The sequence below is a fragment of the Anabrus simplex genome, chromosome 1, assembly GCF_040414725.1.
Source record: "Anabrus simplex isolate iqAnaSimp1 chromosome 1, ASM4041472v1, whole genome shotgun sequence".
Classification (NCBI taxonomy): Eukaryota; Metazoa; Arthropoda; class Insecta; order Orthoptera; family Tettigoniidae; genus Anabrus; species Anabrus simplex.
In genome coordinates, this window is record NC_090265.1 from 1,708,844,256 (window position 1) to 1,708,865,316 (window position 21,061).

The 21,061-nt window shown below is 39.3% G+C and overlaps 1 protein-coding gene across 3 annotated transcripts in view; it reads right to left on the minus strand.

The window, feature by feature from the left end:
- Positions 1-21,061, minus strand: part of LOC136858703 (AN1-type zinc finger protein 4) — a 127,236-nt gene that overhangs the window by 86,661 nt on the left and 19,514 nt on the right. For all 3 annotated transcript variants that reach the window (XM_067138443.2, XM_067138442.2, XM_067138444.2), the window contains exon 3: positions 4,328-4,529. In XM_067138443.2, coding sequence (XP_066994544.2) covers positions 4,328-4,529 — 202 coding nt within the window. The remainder of the gene's footprint in view (positions 1-4,327; positions 4,530-21,061) is intronic.

The following is a 21,061-nucleotide window of genomic DNA, read 5'->3' on the forward strand; positions in this document are numbered from 1 at the left end:
TGGAGTGCAGTCGAACGAAGGCAGGTGATGTAGGAAACATTAGATTAGGAAATGAAGTCTTAAAGGAAGTAGATGAATATTGTTACTTGGGTAGTGAAATAACTAATGATGGCAGAAGTAAGGAGGACATAAAATGCAGACTAGCACAAGCAAGGAAGAGCTTTCTTAAGAAAAGAAATTTGCTCACTTCAAACATTGATATCGGAATCAGAAAGATGTTTTTGAAGACTTTCGTGTGGAGCGTGGCATTGTATGGAAGTGAAATATGGACAATAACTAGCCCAGAAAGAAAGAGAATAGAAGCTTTTGAAATGTGGTGTTACAGAAGAATGTTGAAGGTGAGATGGATAGATCAAATCATGAATGAAGAGATACTGAATCGAATTGGTGAGAGGAGATCGATTTGGCTAAATTTATTACAAGTTGTCCATTTCATGGCCGTATCGATGAATATAATCAAGAAGTTAGTAAAATAACCACTTAATCGATACTTTATTATTGCCTCAGGCAAAATTAAATATAAAATTAGCACTTACAAGTGGTCAAAACATGTCCTGTAAGTCCTGTCCTGGAGAATGTCTTGAAGGTCCAATATTTGTCTCCACTCTACTTTGGCGTTCGAGACCGCAGCGCATGACCTTGAATGTGCCGCGCTGATCACCGGGAACTGGCGGTTTGCTTCTACAAATCTATTCGTCTGCGACTTCAAGTTTATTTATAATCTTCATATATTATTTGATAGTGTTGTGACTTTGTGCCTGACAGAGTGTGAAACTGACCCATTTCTCCAATATTCATAAACATTGTGTGATTTCGCCTACTTGTTTTTACGGCTGACGATGACCTGGACTAGGGTCGAAACCGGTCCCATTTAAATAAGAATGTAATTACTACATTTCTTTCTTTTATGTATTGAATTGGTTGAACTTCAATTATTTAATTTTTAATCTTGACTCCCCTGGAAAGTGCGCTCGCTGTACAGGTCGGTACAACTGCGAAATAATAGTAAGTTTTTAAATGTAACGTGCGCAAAAAAGAAAAGAAACCTGCAGTTTTTGTAACATTTTAACACAAAACGTGAAATTCCCAGTCTTATATTAGGACCAAAACAGTAATAGGCAATCCCAAAACCTCCCATGACTTCATGTACAGTATGTAAGGTGCAACATATGTTCTGGTCTCGATAACATAATCATACTGGTATACGATAATATTATAATACTAAATTTGGGTTACTTAAGAAGGAGCAGTTTCGATTCCTACCTGAAAGCCCAGTGACTATACAGTGCCCTGAGGGAAGTGCCGAAAACCTGTTCGGCGATACACTCGAAAAAATTTAAAAAATAACCGGTAACCTGGGCATAATGTAGATGTTTTGCAAGTAAGAACATTTGACGAAACTCGTTCCAACTTCAAGTAGAGCTGCTGAAATGCGCTCTGTCTCCTTCCAATTGTTGTGGAAACACTCTGCTTTATGATTTCCGAGGATTCTCTAAACAATACCACCCGAATATGATGCTAAGATGGTCCCTTATGCAAGTTCACCACCGATTGCTTTTCCAGTATGGTACAGTACTTCCTCAAATTACCGCAATGACGGGATGGTAACACCAAGATCCGTAAGTATGCCGTAGCCGTCCTTTCGTGAGATACAGTTTCTTAAAAAAAGCGTGATCGAGGATTTAGCGTTGATGGAACTGAAATTTTTGGACAGCTGATCCGGGAAATCGTTTCTTCGAGGAACGGATAATGCATGATTTTTACAATGTGATTTAATTAGGATGCTCGCGCGACCACGTAATTTGAACGAATATTATGGGAAAACGTAGTTTCCTGGAACGTATAATCGAGGTTCTACTGTAGGCCTCATGATCGGTGCAAGAGGAACAATTCCAAAGTTCTTCGAAGAATTCCGCACAAGTTTCAACCTACCAAGAGCCATTAACAAAAATTGTGGTCCTCAAAGCCTTGAAAGGCTCATTATCCTACTAAGGAATCATTTGTATAGTCATAAATGTATATAGTATCCATACTGAAGAATCACCTATACAGTCATACTTGTACATAGTATACTTTGTCCTCATGGGCAACCTCCTTATGGGGGAAGTGTTTATTCTCTATGAATAAATGTATACATATATATAGACAGCAGGAATATTTTCATGATGGTTCGTTGTCTTTTAGAGACACCTGTGGAAAACAGTAACATGCATGCCATGTTTGTTTCATAGTTCAGGCTTCTCTAGCTAGAGCTGCACAAGAAAACAAAATACCCTTTGTAGCGCAAACTTCAAACTATATTGTTGTGAAATTTCAACATTCTAACTGCAATACCAGGGGAGATAAAAAATTATTGTGCATTACTTTCCGATCTGCCCTCGTATATAATAAGGAATATACCAGTACCTAATTTCTATTTTTCTGTATGTTGCTGGTGGCAATATCACCACACCACTGTGATAAATGATGAAAACAGAGCATAATTTTTTAGCCTTTTCCACTTTTCTTTACATCTCATGGTAACTGCACCCTTTTAAGGCTACTTCCGTTATTGTGAATTAATGCTTTAAACAGACATTAAGGCAATAGACTGTATTTGCAGCAAAATACGAGCGATTTCAAAGAATGCATAATATTATAATGAATAGATGTGTCTATAGTTTTTGAACTATGTTTGGACCAGCAAACTTTACAAAACCATGAAAGAATTGAAATAAAATAAGGTCTAGACAACACATGCAATGACGACATCCAATCTTCAATGTAAACAGAAAGAAATATTGTACTCGGAAACAAGAGTCTGACCTCAGTATGACGTATACGGATGATGCAATAGCACTGCCACCTTGAGCTACGAAAACAGCCATGTCACACGACTAACAATTAGTATAGTTCTGGACTCCAGCACGTTAGCACCTCATGAGGTATTGTTCAATTCCTCTCAGTGAGTTCTGTATGTATACTGTGAAATAGTAGATAGTCAAACGGTAAAAATTTGAGAAAACTCTGGTCTGAAGAAGTGAGAAATTTTTTTCTTTTGCAATGTGTTGCGACAAATGGCTTCAAAGTTATTGAGAATGCATTCGAGAGGAAAGAGCGGCTTGTCAGAATTACAAAATGTCCAAGATCACCAATGCAGAATATCAGAAGGCTCATCATGAGTATCTCAAAGATAACACACCTCAGCGCCATGAAGAGAGTTCCGATCTACCGAATCTGCAGCCGAGCATGTCTATTGCCCCAGTGCTGGGAAAATTTCAAACCCATACAACCTAGATACTTTATTTCGATAATACCAATCACATGGTACATATTCTATGTCAAAACTTGCGGCTGTGAAAAGACACGGTCCATTTCGAATTTCAAAATTTAATTTGGAAGTAGTAGTTTCATACTTCGGTTTGCTCTTTACAAATGACATAACTGGATAGTTTTCGATAATAATGAAGTCTTGAAGAATCGATCATAGGAGCAGCACTGGCTAACAACAAAAGCGATAACAAACCAGAGCCTGAACAACTTCCTACGTTGTAAAAGCAACAGAGCCAATGGATACAACAAAGTGCTATGCGTGTAGTTTCCAAGGTGTCATGAAATTGTTAAATAGTTAAATAATATGGATGCAACAATTTTAAAATTAGGATGAGAATAAAAAATCTGTATGGTGGTGTGACGTGCTGTTGTGTGTGTGTACTGTATATATAATACGTACTGCATTTCAAACTCGTATGATTATGTGCATTACTTTAATAAGAGGTGTATTTATTTTTAAAAAGTATACGTCAAAAATTGTGTTTTAGTTTAGCACATTTAAAAACTTTTGCTCCATAGAAAAATGTAACAAGATTCTGTTGTATTTCATTGTATTTTCAGAGTTTTCATTGATGGCAATGTAGATAGCATTTAAGAATCTCTACTAGCAAGGAACCCTAATTTTATCCTTATATGTCAGACACTGCAGTAATTTCAGAATTGCATAGCACTGTAGTGCTCTTTGGCAGTGCTGATTTTCCACTCAACAAATTTAGTAAAAACTGAAATGATGCAAGTCAGATGGTGTAATGTCTGGTAAGTATGCTTAGTAATACAAGATGTTCAACCTCCTTCAAGCAATTAAAAGGTATACAAGGCCTTGTATTGTCCTGCTAGAAAATGTGTAATGTCTACTGAAGTACTCACTTGAATTACTAGCAGATAAGACAGGTAAATCTGGTCAGCCTAGCAATAGGTCTGTTTTATCTTTGACAAATAATCTAAATTCTTACTACCATTAGATACAACTAAGAAAAATGCAAATAATCTGCAATTTAAAACTGTTCTCTTTTACCTGTTTGTTTCAACAAATTCTCTGAGCTCCTTCCAAGCAAACTCATCTCCTGATGGAAGTCGACGAGTGCTTATCGGTCCACCCCGCATAGAAAGTACAAGCTTCAGAGTAGCTCCATTCTGAATGGAATAGTCCAGCAAGCAAAGTGAATCGTCCAGCTCCTGCATATTGTAGAGAAGATGTTGATGAGAAACAGGGATACCTGAAACAAAGTGTCCCACAATACTAAATTTATGAACAGTCAAACCTCCCATAATGTGTGAAATCACAGTCCTATAGAAATTACACTTTTTTGATAAAGCTAATATTGATGGAGAAAACTGACATTTCCAGTTTCGGTCCCATTTATATTGCTACACCACTGTACACTATTCAAAAATGTAGCCTAGGACACATCCTGGCTTTCAGAGTTATAAGACATTCTGCTCAGCCATTTTCCCATGATATTGACACAAGCAGACAGATTTTCCTTCTTTCTTTCTTTAGTGTGTGGCTTTACAGATACAATACATACATGCTAACTAATCTTTTTATCGAGGTTGTTTATATAACTAATTATCTCTGGTAATGCAAGAGCAAAATCAGTGATGTTGCCAATGTAATTTCTGTTTGAACAATCTGTGATAATATGATGGATGGTCTGTTTAGAGGCACCACAATCACAGGTAGGTGTAGAAATTCTTTTCTATTCATAGTGGAAATCTGCACAGATACCATAGCCCGATCGTACCATTTAGAGTAGACCAGTTTTCCAGGGAAACTCACAACCAGGTGGCAGAGATGAACTAATGCGTGGCAGAGCTGACTCAGGCCTAGTATCTTGTCTTCCTTGTCATTCTTTGGCTAGTTGTTTCACGTCGCACCGACACAGACAGGTCTTACGGCGACGATGGGACAGGAAAGGGCTAGGAGTGGGAAGGAAGTGGCCGTGGCCTTAATTAAGGTACAGCCCCAGCATTTGCCTGGTGTGAAAATGGGAAACCACGGAAAACCATTTTCAGGGCTGCCGACAGTGGGGTTCGAACCTACTATCTCCCGAATACTGGCCGCACTTAAGCGACTGCAGCTATCGAGCTCGGTCCTGTCATTCTTTAGTTACATTGAAGTTGGTATTCTTCAATTCTATTGCAGCTCTTATTAATGGATTTCGAGAATGTACATGATTCAGATGAGCTCTTATTAATGGATTTCGAGACCGTACACGATTCAGATGGACGTCAGCGATGTTGCCATGTATTGGTAATTGTGAATTAATCATTTTCTTGAACTCCCAGAGGAGAGCATTTTTATATCGAAGATCTGGTAGGGAGATATGGACGAGGATAGGACAATATGTAGGTGTAGACCTAATTGTGCTGGTGATGAGAAGCATCGTGGTGTTGAGCTGCATATCTATGAAGCTGGTGAGAGGATTATTCAACCAAAGAGGAGCACAGTACTCAGCAGCCTAAAACATACATCCCAAAGCTGTGCACTGAAGTAAAATTGCCGTTAAACCCTAAGTCGTACTACATAATTTTTGGATTACATTGTTGCGAGTTCTTACTTTGGACTGGATGTTGCGAAGGTGTTGTCTAAAGGAGTGTGTTCAATCTACGGTGACTCAGATATTTAAGGAATCTATTATGTCTCAATAATTGATTTGCAGTGTACACCTGCAATTCTCTATTAGCCATCTTGCTGTTCAGATGGAAGCTACATACTTCTGTTCAGTTGGCAATAGGTGTATGTTTCTACAACTGAAAGTACTGTACAAACTCTTTAAGGTTGTCCATTAGGGTCATCTCAGCTTTCTCTAATAGTACACTAACAGCAAGCACCCGCTCATTGGCATTACCAGATTTTCTTGAAAGTGTGGCAGGCATATCTGAGATTAAGAGTATATAAGATAAATCAGATTGGAAGTCCATTATTTAGTGATCTTTTGGTGCTAAGTGAGCAATAGCGAACAGGTGACCAGACGTATTTCTCTCCTGGTCAAGCAGACAGATAATATTGAACTGAACCTCCTTTGGACTTTTGTATGCCCAATCAGAGGTTAAAACATAGTATGATGCAAAAATCTGGAGTGTACAGGCAATATTTCAACATAATTTAGGGTCTGATAATACTGTACTTCTTTTGTATTTCTTAAGGAATACATGATCTAAATTTGAATACTGATACATGTCCATCAATCATGTGGCAATTTTTGCTACAATGTGAAACCTACTTCCTGCAAGTTTTGAAATACTGAAGCCTCAACTTCACTTACTAACTCATGTTAAGAACAGAAAAAACTAATTTTGACTTTTAAAAACCCAAATCTATTCAAAAGCTACCTTTAAGCTTTATGATTCAATCCAAGAACACTCCTTAACATGCAAGATAAGGACTATTTTCACGTCACAAGTCCTTAAGAGACTAGTAATTGGAATACCCTCAAGCTAATTATAAGTTTCCTTTCACTTTCAGAGACAAGGCAGCAGAACAGAACATCACATATAAAATCTTAGCCATTCTATATGTTGATAATTTTAGGATATACACTCCCCGGTAACACTGACATCAGAATCACTGGTCGTATCTTCAAATACAAAAGGATGTTAACAGAATTTATACTGTCCTACGCAACTGACAAATTCATGTTTAGAGCAGCCAAGTATTCCTCAATCCTAGTGCTTATTCTTCTAGGACGTGACAGCCAAGTACCATCGTCACTGGCTTCTCACAAGATAGCAGTGGTTTGAGTCCTGGGGCCTGTTCCACGAACGAACTTTGCAACTTTTCACTTTGCACTTTTCAGTTCAGATTTTGTTCCACCATCACTTTTCAGATTTAGCTTGCAAAGTAAAAAGTGAAAAGTTTGGAATCTTTTCACTTGGTACAGAAATGCAAAGTGCAAAGAAATGAAGTGAAAAGTTCTCATAAATCTTGCAAAGAGATGATTCCCTTTTCATATGTTAATTAACAAGGATGTACATTAGTTTCTCGGCGTAGAATTTGGTTTAGTGATATAAACACGTTACGACGTGAGCTTTTGTTAGCATCAAGTGAGGACAGTGATGAATAATCCAATAATAGAACGTACAAAGACAGGATTAATTTTCATAACCCCACTTTAACGTAATATCGCGAGTGATTTCGTATTAACCCAACACAGGCTGACTATATTCTTGAAATGATCGAACATTCATTGAAACATGCAACTAAAAGTAGTTCATACCTTTCCGAAAAAGAACAAATCCGTATATGCTTGCATTGGTTAGTAAATGGAAGCAATGCATGGGGACATCAAAATCAATTATTTGCGAACTGTTACCAAAGTCGTAGATGTTATAGTAAATGTAATATTTCCTAACAGTACGTTGGCCTGATAATCCACTCAATATAGTGACGGGATTTCTAATGAAGGGTGAATTTCCTTCTGTGTGTGGATGTGTTGACGGTAGCCTACTCTCTTTAACATTGATGTGTCATCATTTGAGATGTTATCTTTAAAGTTATCAAAAAAGGATGTCACGTTTTTCCTTGACAACTTCCAGCAGAGGCAGCTTCTTGTAATAACCTCTCTTTCCCATGATAAAAACGTTAACGGTACGACAATTATACCGCCAAGTTCGTAGCAAAAAGTAAAGCATTAAAATCATAGAGTATTAGGCCTATACAGTTTGCTCATGGAATAAACTCGATTGGACCAGTCATTCGCAAAGACTTTTCACTTTGCGAAGAAATTGAAAAGTACAACCTAGTTCATGGCGGAACAGAAAGTCATGTTCCCATGGTTTGGAATCAACGTAACCCTGCAGGTCCTATGGCTATATCATGGTATCAAATGTTATCTCAAAAATACAAGCTTGCTATTTTACTTGTTCTCCTACCCAATTCATTGATGTATGTACTCTGATAGAACGAGGTATTGTACAGAATGTTCGTTAATGATGCTGATGATGCTTGTTGTTTTAAGGGGCCTAACATCGAAGGTCATCAGCCCAATGTTCGTTATTTGCCACTTACTTACCAAATCTAGCATAATTCTTTACATACATGCCCTGAGATGAACATCTTATGTAGAAGTTCATTCACACCTTCAATATATCGAATGCAGTGTCTATCTTGTAGCTGGGGTTCAATTACTGGCCAGGTCAGAGATTTTCACCTGGATCGGAGGGCTGCTCGAGGTCCACTCAGCCTAAGCGAGAACAACTGAGGAGCTATCTGATGAGATAGTGGCCCCAGTCTAGAAAGTCAAGAACAACAATTGAGAGGACTTCTTGTGCTTACCACACATCAAATTGTAATCTGCAGGCCTTCAAGATTAGCAGCGGTTGCTTGCTAGGCCAAGGCTCATCAGGGATGTAGCACCATTAACAACGGGCATTTTGTAAATCCCCAATGGTATCTACTATTGATAAGTTTCACTGTATTAGGAAATCCGTAACTGTTATACTGCCTCCCACTGGTTTAATATCTTGCTTGTAAACAGCATGATGAAAGTTGAACTGCTGTTAGCTATCTTGTCCAGAATCTAACAAATATGCCATATCTTAAGAAAAGAACTTCTCACCTACCATGTAAGCAAGACCTGTCAACATGGTACTCATAAAATTCTAGCAGTCTAACCTGGGAAACATTTCTAACTCAAAATGTGATTGTCGTAGAGAGTAAGCTGAGCTGTTCTGCTTTTCCAGCAATTTCCTTAGGCTATTTATTTAGCAAGATCATAAGTCTTCTTCACAGAAATCTAATTACAGATGAAATAGGTAGGCATAATTACAAAATTTACACGTGAAACACCTTGTGAAAAAAATGACTTTGTAGAAATACTACTATGAATAATAATGTATATCCTCACCTGCCAAATTAAATTTTTTTGCACTGATGTCACCTGGATGACCAATATAAATTAAGACATTTTGTATGTTTGTGGGTTACTGTAGTCACGTCCTAATTCGTGAACCATGGGCAACGGCTGAGTGGCCTAGTAAGTAGTCCTGAGAGTCGGGATACCAGTTGCTATGGAATAGGAGTGGGCATCTCGGACATATTCTGAGTCGTGGCCCTCCTTGTGCTCAAGCGGCTAGGACTATACAATTCACCGGTGATCCATAACCCGTTAGAGGAGAGATCCTCACTTGGACTATGTGCAAGTAGGGCAGCATCCTGCTTCATGAATTTACCGAGCTCAGAACACTTTAAGCAAGCCTCGGACCTATGGGAGTAATGGAGTCCCACTCCCATTTGACAGGCGAGGGAATCCTTAGAAACAACTTGGCGAACAAAATGGAATTCGATGGGGAGCTATCAATATTAATGGGGCTTATGGAAGAAAGAAGGTAGAACTGGCTGAGTCAGCAAAGAGGATGCATCTGGATGTGCTAGGAGTAAGTGATATTCGGGTAAGGGGAGATAATGAGGAAGAGAGAGGAGATTATAAAGTGTACCTGACGGGCGTTAGAAAGGGAAGGGCAGAGTTTGGGGTAGGGCTCTTTATCAGGAATACCATTGCATGCAACATAGTTTCTGTTAGGCACGTAAATGAGCAAATGATGTGGGTAGATTTGTCAGTGGGAGGAATTAGGACAAGAATTGTGTCCGTGTATTCACCATGTGAGGGTGCAGATGAGGATGAAGTTGACAAGTTTTATGAAGCATTGAGTGACATCGTGGTCAGGGTCAACAGCAAGGATAAAATAGTGCTAATGGGCGATTTCAATGCGAGAGTTGGGAATAGAACTGAAGGATACGAAAGGGTGATTGGTAAATGTGGGGAAGATATGGAAGCTAATGGGAATGGGAAGCGTTTGCTGGACTTCTGTGCTAGTATGGGTTTAGCTGTTACGAATACATTCTTCAAGCATAAGGCTATTCACCGCTACACATGGGAGGCTAGGGGTACCAGATCCATAATAGACTATATCTTAACAGACTTTGAATTCAGGAAATCTGTTAGGAATGTACAAGTTTTTCGCGGATTTTTCGATGATACAGACCACTATCTGATCTGTAGTGAACTAAGTATCTCTAGGCCTAGGGTAGAGAAAGTGAAATCAGTCTGCAAACGAATAAGGGTAGAAAATCTCCAGGACGAGGAAATTAGACAGACGTACATGGATATGATTAGTGAGAAGTTTCGAACAGTAGACAGTAAGCAGGTTCAGGATATAGAAAGTGAATGGGTGACATACAGGGATGCTGTAGTAGAAACAGCAAGGGAATGCCTAGGAACAACTGTGTGTAAAGATGGGAAAAGGCGAACATCTTGGTGGAATGATGAAGTCAGAGCAGCCTGTAAACGTAAAAAGAAGGCTTATCAGAAATGGCTCCAAACAAGGGCTGAGGCAGCCAGGGATTGGTACGTAGATGAAAGAAACAGAGCAAAACAAATAGTTGTTGAATCCAAAAAGAAGTCATGGGAAGATTTTGGTAATAACCTGGAAAGGCTAGGTCAAGCAACAGGGAAGCCTTTCTGGACAGTAATAAAGAATCTTAGGAAGGGAGGGAAAAAGGAAATGAACAGTGTTTTGGGTAATTCAGCTGAACTCATAACAGATCTTAGGGAATCACTGGACAGGTGGAGGGAATATTTTGAACATCTTCTCAATGTAAAAGGAAATCATCATGGTGGTGTTGCAAACAGCCAAGCTCATGTGGAGGAGGAAAATGATGTTGGTGAAATTATGCTTGAGGAAGTGGAAAGGATAGTAAATAAACTCCATTGTCATAAGGCAGCAGGAATAGATGAAATTAGACCTGAAATGGTTTAGTATAGTGGGAAGGCAGGGATGAAATGGCTTCATAGAGTAGTAAAATTAGTGTGGAGTGTTGGTAAGGTACCTTCAGATTGGACAAAACCAGTACCGGTAATTGCACCCATCTATAAGCAAGGGAACAGGAAGGATTGCAAGAACTATCGAGGTATATCATTGATTAGAGGTGGGGACGGAGCGAGTAATACCGATGAGTAATTCGGTTGTAGCGGTAGAGCGCACAACCGATCCCCTCCGCTTACAACTGCGAGTACTCGCGGAGGACCTGAGCACAGTGTAGCGCACAACACACGTACGAAAGTACCTGTATTCAATCTGTGTTGTTTCGAATGTACGTATATATTTCCTACGCTTGTTATGTTTTGTAGATAATGTAAAGTCTGTTAGATTATATTTGTGGTGTTAGTGTGATATTTAAACATATTCGTAGATAGTAGTTATATTTTTAGAACATTTAAAGGAATTTAAAGAAATTTTTACAGAAAGTTGTTCCACAATGGCCACGAAAACCGTCGGATGCCTGGCAGTTTTTTGACATCACTGACAATAGGAAACACGCAAAATGCAAATTTTGTGGCCGCACATACGCGACGGGTGGTGGCACATCAAATATAATATAATATAATATAATATAATATAATATAATATAATATAATAACTGTATTTATAGAAGCATTCTACTGATAGCTGTTTGGCATTGGGACGTGTAGTACTATGTTGTCAGATATGTTTTGTAATCACATTTGCAAAGAAGGACATTCCAGTCAACGTTCATTTACGTAATTACTTTTGTCATCCTGTAGATGAAATTATGTCAGTGTTTATCATTATATTCTGATAAGATTCTTTATATTCAGGTTATTCTTCTCATTAACAGTGTACCGTTATCACATGAACTTACGAAATAGTTGTTAATACATTACTTTTCTGTTAACTTCCAATCCCCTTGTATACAAACCCTTTCGGTAGGTATGCGCCATACTTTGTTTCACTATTCGAATGAGTTAACTATACGAGTAACTAACATTTATTCCACATACTACCTCCTACTCCCTAGCAGTTACGAATATAACAATTATAGTGAATATATATGCAGTTATTTACAGTTGTTACGTTGTGAGAGAAGGGTATTAATAGAGGGATGCAATACCTTCGCAGTGCATACCTATAACGTGTTTAAACGTCCCGCGTCAGGACATTTACTCGGTAGTTCACTCGGTACTACCGGGTGATGACGTCACAACAACTGCTCCGCTCCGCTCCGCTCCGTCCCCAGCTCTATCATTGATTATTATAGCAGGCAAAGTATTCACTGGCATCTTGGAAGGGAGGGTGCGATCAATCGTTGAGAGGAAGTTGGATGAAACCCAGTGTGGTTTCAGGCCACAGAGAGGCTGTCAGGATCAGATTTTCAGTATGCGCCAGGTAATTGAAAAATGCTACGAGAGGAATAGGCAGTTGTGTTTATGTTTCGTAGATCTAGAGAAAGCATATGACAGGGTACCGAGGGAAAAGATGTTCACTATACTGGGGGACTATGGAATTAAAGGTAGATTATTAAAATCAATCAAAGGCATTTATGTTGACAATTGGGCTTCAGTGAGAATTGATGGTAGAATGAGTTCTTGGTTCAGGGTACTTACAGGAGTTAGACAAGGCTGTAATCTTTCACCTTTGCTGTTCGTAGTCTACATGGATCATCTTCTGAAAGATATAAAATGGCAGGGAGGGATTCAGTTAGGTGGAAATGTAGTAAGCAGTTTGGCCTATGCTGACGACTTGGTCTTAATGGCAGACTGTGCCGAAAGTATTCAGTCTAATATCTTGGTACTTGAAAATAGGTGCAATGAGTATGGTATGAAAATTAGCCTCTCGAAGACTAAATTGATGTCAGTAGGTAAGAAATTCAACAGAATTGAATGTCAGATTGGTGATACAAAGCTAGAACAGGTCGATAATTTCAAGTATTTAGGTTGTGTGTTCTCCCAGGATGGTAATATAGTAAGTGAGATTGAATCAAGGTGTAGTAAAGCTAATGCAGTGAGCTCGCAGTTGCGATCAACAGTATTCTGTAAGAAGGAAGTCAGCTCCCAGACGAAACTATCTTTACATCAGTCTGTTTTCAGACCAACTTTGCTTTAGGGGATCGAAAGCTGGGTGGACTCAGGATATCTTATTCATAAGTTAGAAGTAACAGACTTGAAAGTAGCAAGAATGATTGTTGGTACAAACAGGTGGGAACAATGGCAGGCGGGTACTCGGAATGAGGAGATAAAGGTTAATTTAGGAATGAACTCGATGGATGAAGCTGTACGCATAAACCGGCTTCGGTGGTGGGGTCATGTGAGGCGAATGGAGGAGGATAGGTTACCTAAGAGAATAATGGACTCTTATGGAGGGTAAGAGAAGTAGAGGGAGACCAAGACGACGGTGGTTAGACTCTGTTTCTAACGATTTAAAGATAAGAGGTATAGAACTAAATGAGGCCACAACACTAGTTGCAAATCGAGGATTGTGGCGACGTTTAGTAAATTCTCAGATGCTTGCAGACTGAACGCTGAAAGGCATAACAGTCTATAATGATAATGTATGTATGTAATGTAATGTAATGTAATGCATGTATGTATGTATGTTGTTTTCAGTAAAAAGTAGCACAACTGTATGTTAAGAGTCAGCACGGTTCATATAAGTGAAATCAACTGGCCATGAAGATGGACTAGTGTGAGAGAGAGAGAGAGAGAGAGAGAGAGAGAGAGAGAGAGAGAGAGAGAGGAGAGAGAGAGAGATGAGATAATTCACCCGAACAAACAAATTAAGTGTTCACCAGAATTCTTTTACAAGCTACACGTTATGAATTAACCTGTCTTCAAAAATCCACAAACCCAGGCCAGGTCGTACTTGAAATCTTGGATTCAAGATCATTTGAAAATCAGTCCTGGCATCATAGAAGTTATGGCAGCCTAAACCTCCAGTTGCGAGATCAAGCTTGTTTATAAGAAGCATGCAACAAATTTAGAGGATCCTCATCAAATCCATTTCACAAAAGATGAAGTGGTTGTGAAAATGTAAATAGTAAGTTACTATATTTAATCCCAAATATTCCAAAGCATAGTTTCCATAAATCAATCCTCCAAGAGATTTGTTTCAGTTTCTCCATCACTTCAGCAACCCAATTGCAAAATACTCCTTGAATCATTCATCTCATACTGGAGCAATACTGAACTCATCACAACTTCATAACATTAGTTGAAATGTTAACATAGGAGCTGAACAGTTGCAGCAAAAATTTAATGCAGAAATGCATAGGTGTACATAAGCTTGAGCATCAGAGGTTCACACAAGCTTAGTGAAGAAGCTAACCCCAGAATATTTACTAAATGGAATTTAATTGAAATCCTTTTGCATTTTCAGGACAGTTTTTAATATCTGAAGCCATCTCTTTTAAGTTTTGACTCAGTTAATTTATAACTGTTAGGATCTTAGACTTTTTACTGCAACTAATCACAAACCTATTTCGTACCAATTTAGTCATACTACTCGCAAGTACATGCAACCCATGGTGTTCCCCGCATGATGGTACGAATCAAGAGTAGTTTCATGGTTCTAATTCAATCATCCCTTGGTCGCCCCTTGTAGTCGCCTCTTACGACAGGCAGGGGATACAGCGGGTGTATTCTACATGTGCGTCCCCCACCCGCAGGGGGTAGTGTGTTTGGTCCGCGAGAGGTATTTTATTTCCCTCAAGTCCGCCGGTAAGCCGGTTAGAACCCCCCTATCCTCCACGTGGGAGTATCACCTCTCCCCCTGCTACGCAGGCGTAGCAGGTTCGTGGCAACTAAGAAGTATTGTAGTGTAGTAGTATATTAATTACCTTATTGTCCTGTAATCCTTGTGTACTATCCTAAACAATTTTTATTTCTTTTCATTCTTTTTGACTGGGCGAGTTGGCCGTGCGGTTAGGGGCTCGCGGCTATGAGCTTGCATCCGGGAGATAGTGAGTTCGAATCCCACTGCCGGCAGCCCTGAAGATGGTTTTCCATAGTTTCCCATTTTCACACCAGACAAATGCTGGGGCTGTACCTTAATCAAGGCCACACCCGTTTCCTTCCAACTCCAAGGCCTTTCCTATCCCATTGTCGCCATAAGACCTACCTGTGTCGGTGCAACGTAAAGCCACTACCAAAAAATAAAGCATTATTTTGCACATAATTTATTTTTCCTTTTCATTTCATTTTTCCGTAAAGAATGGCTAAGGAGTGCAAGTGTAGGAACTGTGGGTGTGGCCAGGCATTAAGGAGTATGAGGGAGGAGTTGGAGAGTTTGAGGGAGATAAATTAGGATTCTCTCAGAAGATAGGTAGGCCTCCCTCAAACAATGTACAGGATACAAGTGGTGCAAAAGAGGGATGGGAAAGAAAGGGGGGAATTGTAGAAGGCAGGTGGTCTGATGTTCTAAGGGGAAGGAGACTGCAGGCTAAGGGCTCTATTCAGGATCAGAATACAGGATAGGTGTCTGTGAGAAATCGGTACGAGTCACTGGAGGTAGAACAATAGAGGGAAGATGAGGAACAGGAAACTGTTGTTGAGAAGTGTGGAAATAGGAGGAAGGGAAAATGTAGATTAGAGGATAGGAAAAGTCAGGTGGAACAAGGTCATGGGAAGGATAAAAGTAAGGAGGAAGTGGCTTCTGCAGCTGTCAGTAAAGATAGGGCTGACTGGGAGGAGAGGGGATCAGTTGAGGTGGGTAGGGTTGAGGCTCTGGTCACAAGAGATTCCATTGTTAGACATGTGGGGAAAGTGTGTGGAGGAAAGGGAATCAGGGTAGAGTGTTATCCAGGAATTAGGTTGAGACAGATGTTGAAGAAAGTAGAAGAGCAGGAGGAGGGGAAGGAGAAGGTGGTATTGTTTCACGTTGGTATCAACAACGTAAAGCAAGCTGGTATAAGTACCAACATAGTCGGGGACGTGCGGGATCTGGTAAATGCAGCACGGGTGAAGTTTAAGGAAGCGGATATTGTTATCAGTGGAATACTGTGTAGGAGGGATACTGACTGGAGGGTGATTGGGGATTTAAATGAGGCTATAGAGTGGGTATGTGGGAAACTGGGAGTAAGATTTCTAGATCCTAATTAAACTACCTTTATTAATAATCTTTAAGATCTTAAGGTCCTGGTCTATATTGGTGAAGCTATGCCCAGTTTCATATGAATACTCATAGCGGAGTGTTCGTTGTGCTTAGATGCGTTGTAATGCTCAAAGTATCTAGTTTGAAAGCTGCGCCCAGTTTGCCCTACAAGAAAGGTAGTTTAATGACTGAATTCGAAAACACCTACATCTTTTTAGACCAACACTTCAATAAGAATCAAAATCTAAATGACATTGTAGAAACAAAGAGCCCGGTCACGGAACAAATTCCTAACTTATTGTCATCTCTTAACATAAACAGTAATAATATTTTTAAAATATTCAACTATAAATCCAGCATTAATACCCCTATATAAACAGCAGCCAATGTCCCTTCGCCTGGCCACACCCCTTCCCCCACTCGTACCAACCAATAGCGATCTTAACGTCCCGCCCACCCCACTTTTCCCAACACACTCCTCGCCAACAATGACACACCCCTACAATACGAGAAGCAGAGGTAGAGATCGGGCCAGCTAGGAAGACAGCCGGTGAGGGGAAGTGTGCGAGAGAGAAGGCAGAGCTGTGGGAGCGAGAACGCTGACTTCCCCTTCTCGCTCAATGTTATGGCGACATACAGTTAACCCGAAATATTTGTTATAACTGACATGAAACACTTCGCAGATTTTTAGTTAGTGGAATTCTCTTCCAGCTCTAAATTACAGACATACCTAGCCGAAATGAGTTTATTTACAAGTGTTACAGATGATAGACATTTTTAAGGAGTTAGAACATAATTTAACCTCTTATTAAAGTAGGTGTGAAAATAGTTTTCGTGTATCAATATGCGTACTCATGAAATGAAATGGCGTATGACTTTTAGTGCCGGGTGTGTCCGAGGACATGTTCGGCTCGCCAGGTGCAGGTCTTTTGATTTGACACCCGTAGGTGACCTGCGCATCATGATGAGGATGAAATGATGAAGACGACACATACACCCAGCCCCCGTGCCAGCGAAATTAACCAATCATGGTTAAAATTCCTTACGCTGCCGGGAATCGAACCCGGGACCCCTGCAGCCAAAGGCCAGCACGTTAACCATTTAGCCATGGAGCCAGAGATGCGTACTCATTATTTTAAATTATAATTTAATGTAAAATTAACTTTACGACGATGTAAATGCACAGTGTAGAATATGGTTTGCTATAACAGCAGGTTACATAACCTGAGCCACATCTTGCAAAATTAGTTGATAATAATAATAATAATAATAATAATATACGTCAAGAATGAAACACACTATAAGAAAATTGAAAAACTCTCAGGTATTATGCGAAAAAGGAGGATAATTTTGACGATCATCTTCTCCTCAGAATGAACTCTAATAGATTACCCGAACAAATCTATGACTTCTTCTGTAACCGCAAAACAAAACCTGAAAAAGACTTGGTAGAATTAAAAATTACAGAAAATTCACTATTCGGTCGAACAGGTAAAGTAATAACTAAAGAAGAAAATATAAGGTTCTAAAACAAATCTACATTTAAAGCGAATTTCTCTACGTCGTCAATAGCAAAGGTGATGTTGAGAGAAGCTACCCATTTCTTCACTTCTGCCCACATTATTTCAATACTGTTTAATTCAGGATGATATGGGGGCAGTCGAAGGGCCGAATGCCCGTTATGTTCCACGAGTTCATCTAGGACGTAGGTTTTCTGTGCCGCCTTGTGCAATTTGATAAGCTCATAAGGCTCTTGTTTGTACATCATATCACGATGTGGAATGTTCCTATTCACTAGCCAGGAGATCATCGTCACTTTCCGTGAACTGGAGGTTGGAGCATGATCTACTTCCTTGTTGTGATATGACGCATTGTCAATCATGAGAACACTGCGAGGTGGAAGATTATGAATAAGCATATCTTTCACCCACTTAAAAGTCCGCTTCCGTAGCGTAACGGTTAGTGTTATTAGCTGCCGTCCTCGGGGGCCCGGGTTCGATTCCCGGTACTGCCAGAAATTTAAGAATGGCAGGAGGGCTGGTATGTGGTTGGAATGGTACGTGCAGCTCACCTCCAATAGGGGTGTGCCTAAAAAGAGCTGCACCACCTCAGGATGAGGACACGAGTTTACTTTACTTTACCCACTTAAAAGAACTTTGTCACTATTCATGTCATCGTGGTAGTCGCTACTCTTGCTGCAAGACTTCCAGATTAGCAGACAGTTCTCGATGAAGCCCATTTCCCTGCCAGCATGTACAACTATAAATCTTTTTTCCTTTTGACATGGGCGCTAATATACCGGATATTGAATCATCAGACCAGCCTTTGCTGGATACATGGGACGTATGTATATAGGTTTCATCCATGTACACTATAGGCCTACCCTCCACCCTATACTGGGAAATATTTTTTCAAAAAAACAAATCCTTTGTATTTTATGTCATGCTTTTTCATCAGGATGTGCTTATTAGTGTTAGTTTTTCCCAAAGATATCCTAATGATCGAAGGATTCGCTTGACACTAATATTGGATCCTTCGAACTTTAAGTCTTTCTTTAACTTTGCACGAATTTTTGAAACTGTAGGTAAACATTTTTCAACTAAATAAAAATTGTTAACAATATGACGTACAGCACCTTCGTCAAAGTCGTCTAGTCCAGTAACATTCTTTGTGCGCATTCTTTTTCGTTTGGAGTTTCAAACAGACTGTCCATAGGTTTTCCTAATTCTGTCGCTTTTCTTTTTTCGCTCTTAATCCGTGCCACAGAACTTTCTGACACTCCAACAGCTGCTGCTACTCTTTCCTGCACTTTCTTACAATCTATCACGAACTTTCCTTCCACTGCCTCCCTTTCCATAAAGTCTATAACGTTCAAGATTTCTGCACGAGTCTGACTCTTTAGCATCTTACGATGCAGGCTACTTTTAACGCCTTCCATACTGTCACAGATAGGCCTAACGTACACCACCACTAATCACAGTTACTACACAATGAGAAATTACAAAGCAGCGCACGTCAGCTGAGTGTAAACTTATGCACTGAACTGTCCTTGTAGCAGGAGCTCTGTTAGGAGGGGATGCGCTACGCTGGATCGTCCAAAGAGCGCATGCGCGACCAGACGTCTTCCTACATGGCCCGATCTCTAAAGCGACTGTCAGACCACCTCACACAAGCAACACAGCCGGACTTCTCTCCTAAAGTCTAAAGGGTAAGTGCCAAGAAGATTAATTCTACTAATGAACTATCCAAATATAGCACTCACACACTATTTTATTTATTTCCCAGATTTCAACACACTTCACAAGTGGTTACACTTACATCCAGAATCCAGTTTAACTCCTCTTCAGACTTACATGGAATAACTTCAGAAACTTCACAACCTAGACAACATAGAGCGTGTTTAAATGGAGATGAAATCTTATTTAAATGAGACTCGATCAAGCATTCTCTACTAGCAATCTTCTCATCTAACCGGCACTTCACTTCAAATTTTTTTAATATTCTCATTTCTTTAAGGAAGTGATGTAGATAGAAGATTTTGGCTATCCCAAACACCATATGAACTGAATCTGTTTGATCTCCTATATATGCTAAAAGAAATGTGCAAATGTTGTGATTCCAATAGACTTCAATTGCCGTCCCAGTATCGGCATTATGAGTACTGATATTTTTGTATTATCTCCATTGAATGTGGACATGAGTAGGACGTCCCATTAGAACTTCAAGACATGATCGGCAAGTTCACTCCAAATATGACCATGATGTTCTTGTACATCAGTGCAAATTGTTACATAAAAAAATTAATTCTTGAGAATAGTATTAGTACAGCATCCACTCAGAGCTCTGACTTGGAGTTTAGAAATTATGGCTGATGATGCCTGCAATGACAGGTGAAACATGTATCATACGCTTAAACTTTAATATAATTATTGTATTATAGTCTTAAAGACTTCAATAGTATTGAATAGGTGATTTCAAGACATTTAATATATTGAATTTTAATATTGTAAAAATGAATATAGTCACTTGTAATAAATCTGAATTTACCAAATGTCAACTGGGAAGGTAATGCAAACGACAGGAAGCAAGACCAACAAATGGTAAATAAGTTAATATGGGAAGGGCATCCGATTCAGAAAGTGATGGAACCAACTAGAGCGAAGAATAGAAGAATATCCTGGACGTGGTGCTGGTAAAACCAGATGAGCTCTATAGAAAAACCGAAGTAATAGATGGTTTTAGTGATCGTGAAGCTGTTTCCGTTGTAGTTAAAAATAAATGTGATAGAGAGGAAGGTCTTAAAAGTAGGACTATTATGCAGTACCATAAGGCTGATAAATCAGGCATGAGGAAGTTTAAAAAAGTAACTATGATGAGAGGAAAATGGTAAATAAAAATGTAAACAGACTCTGTGATGTGTTTAAAGCAACTGTTCAGGAATGTGTAACAGGTTTGTACCTTTAAAGGTGGTATGGAATGGTAAAGACCCACCTTATTATAACAGAGAAATAAAGAGACTAAGAAGGAGGTGCAGATTGGAAAGAAACAAGAGTTAGAAATGGCTGTGGAATTAAGGAGAAATTGAAGGAACTTACTAGAAAACTGAATCTAGCAAACAAGTCAGCTAAGGATAACATGATGGCAAGCATAACTGGCAGTCATACAAATTTTAGTGAAAAATGGAAGGGTAAGTATAGGTACTTTAGTGGTGGTGGTGGTGGTGATTTTTGTTTTAAGAGGAAGTACAACGAGGTAATCATCCTCTCTGAACAAATAAGTGGAAAAGAAATTTAAAATATAAAACAAAATTATTTATTCAACAAAGGAATTTGGAAACGCAGTACAAAATAAAACAAAAAAT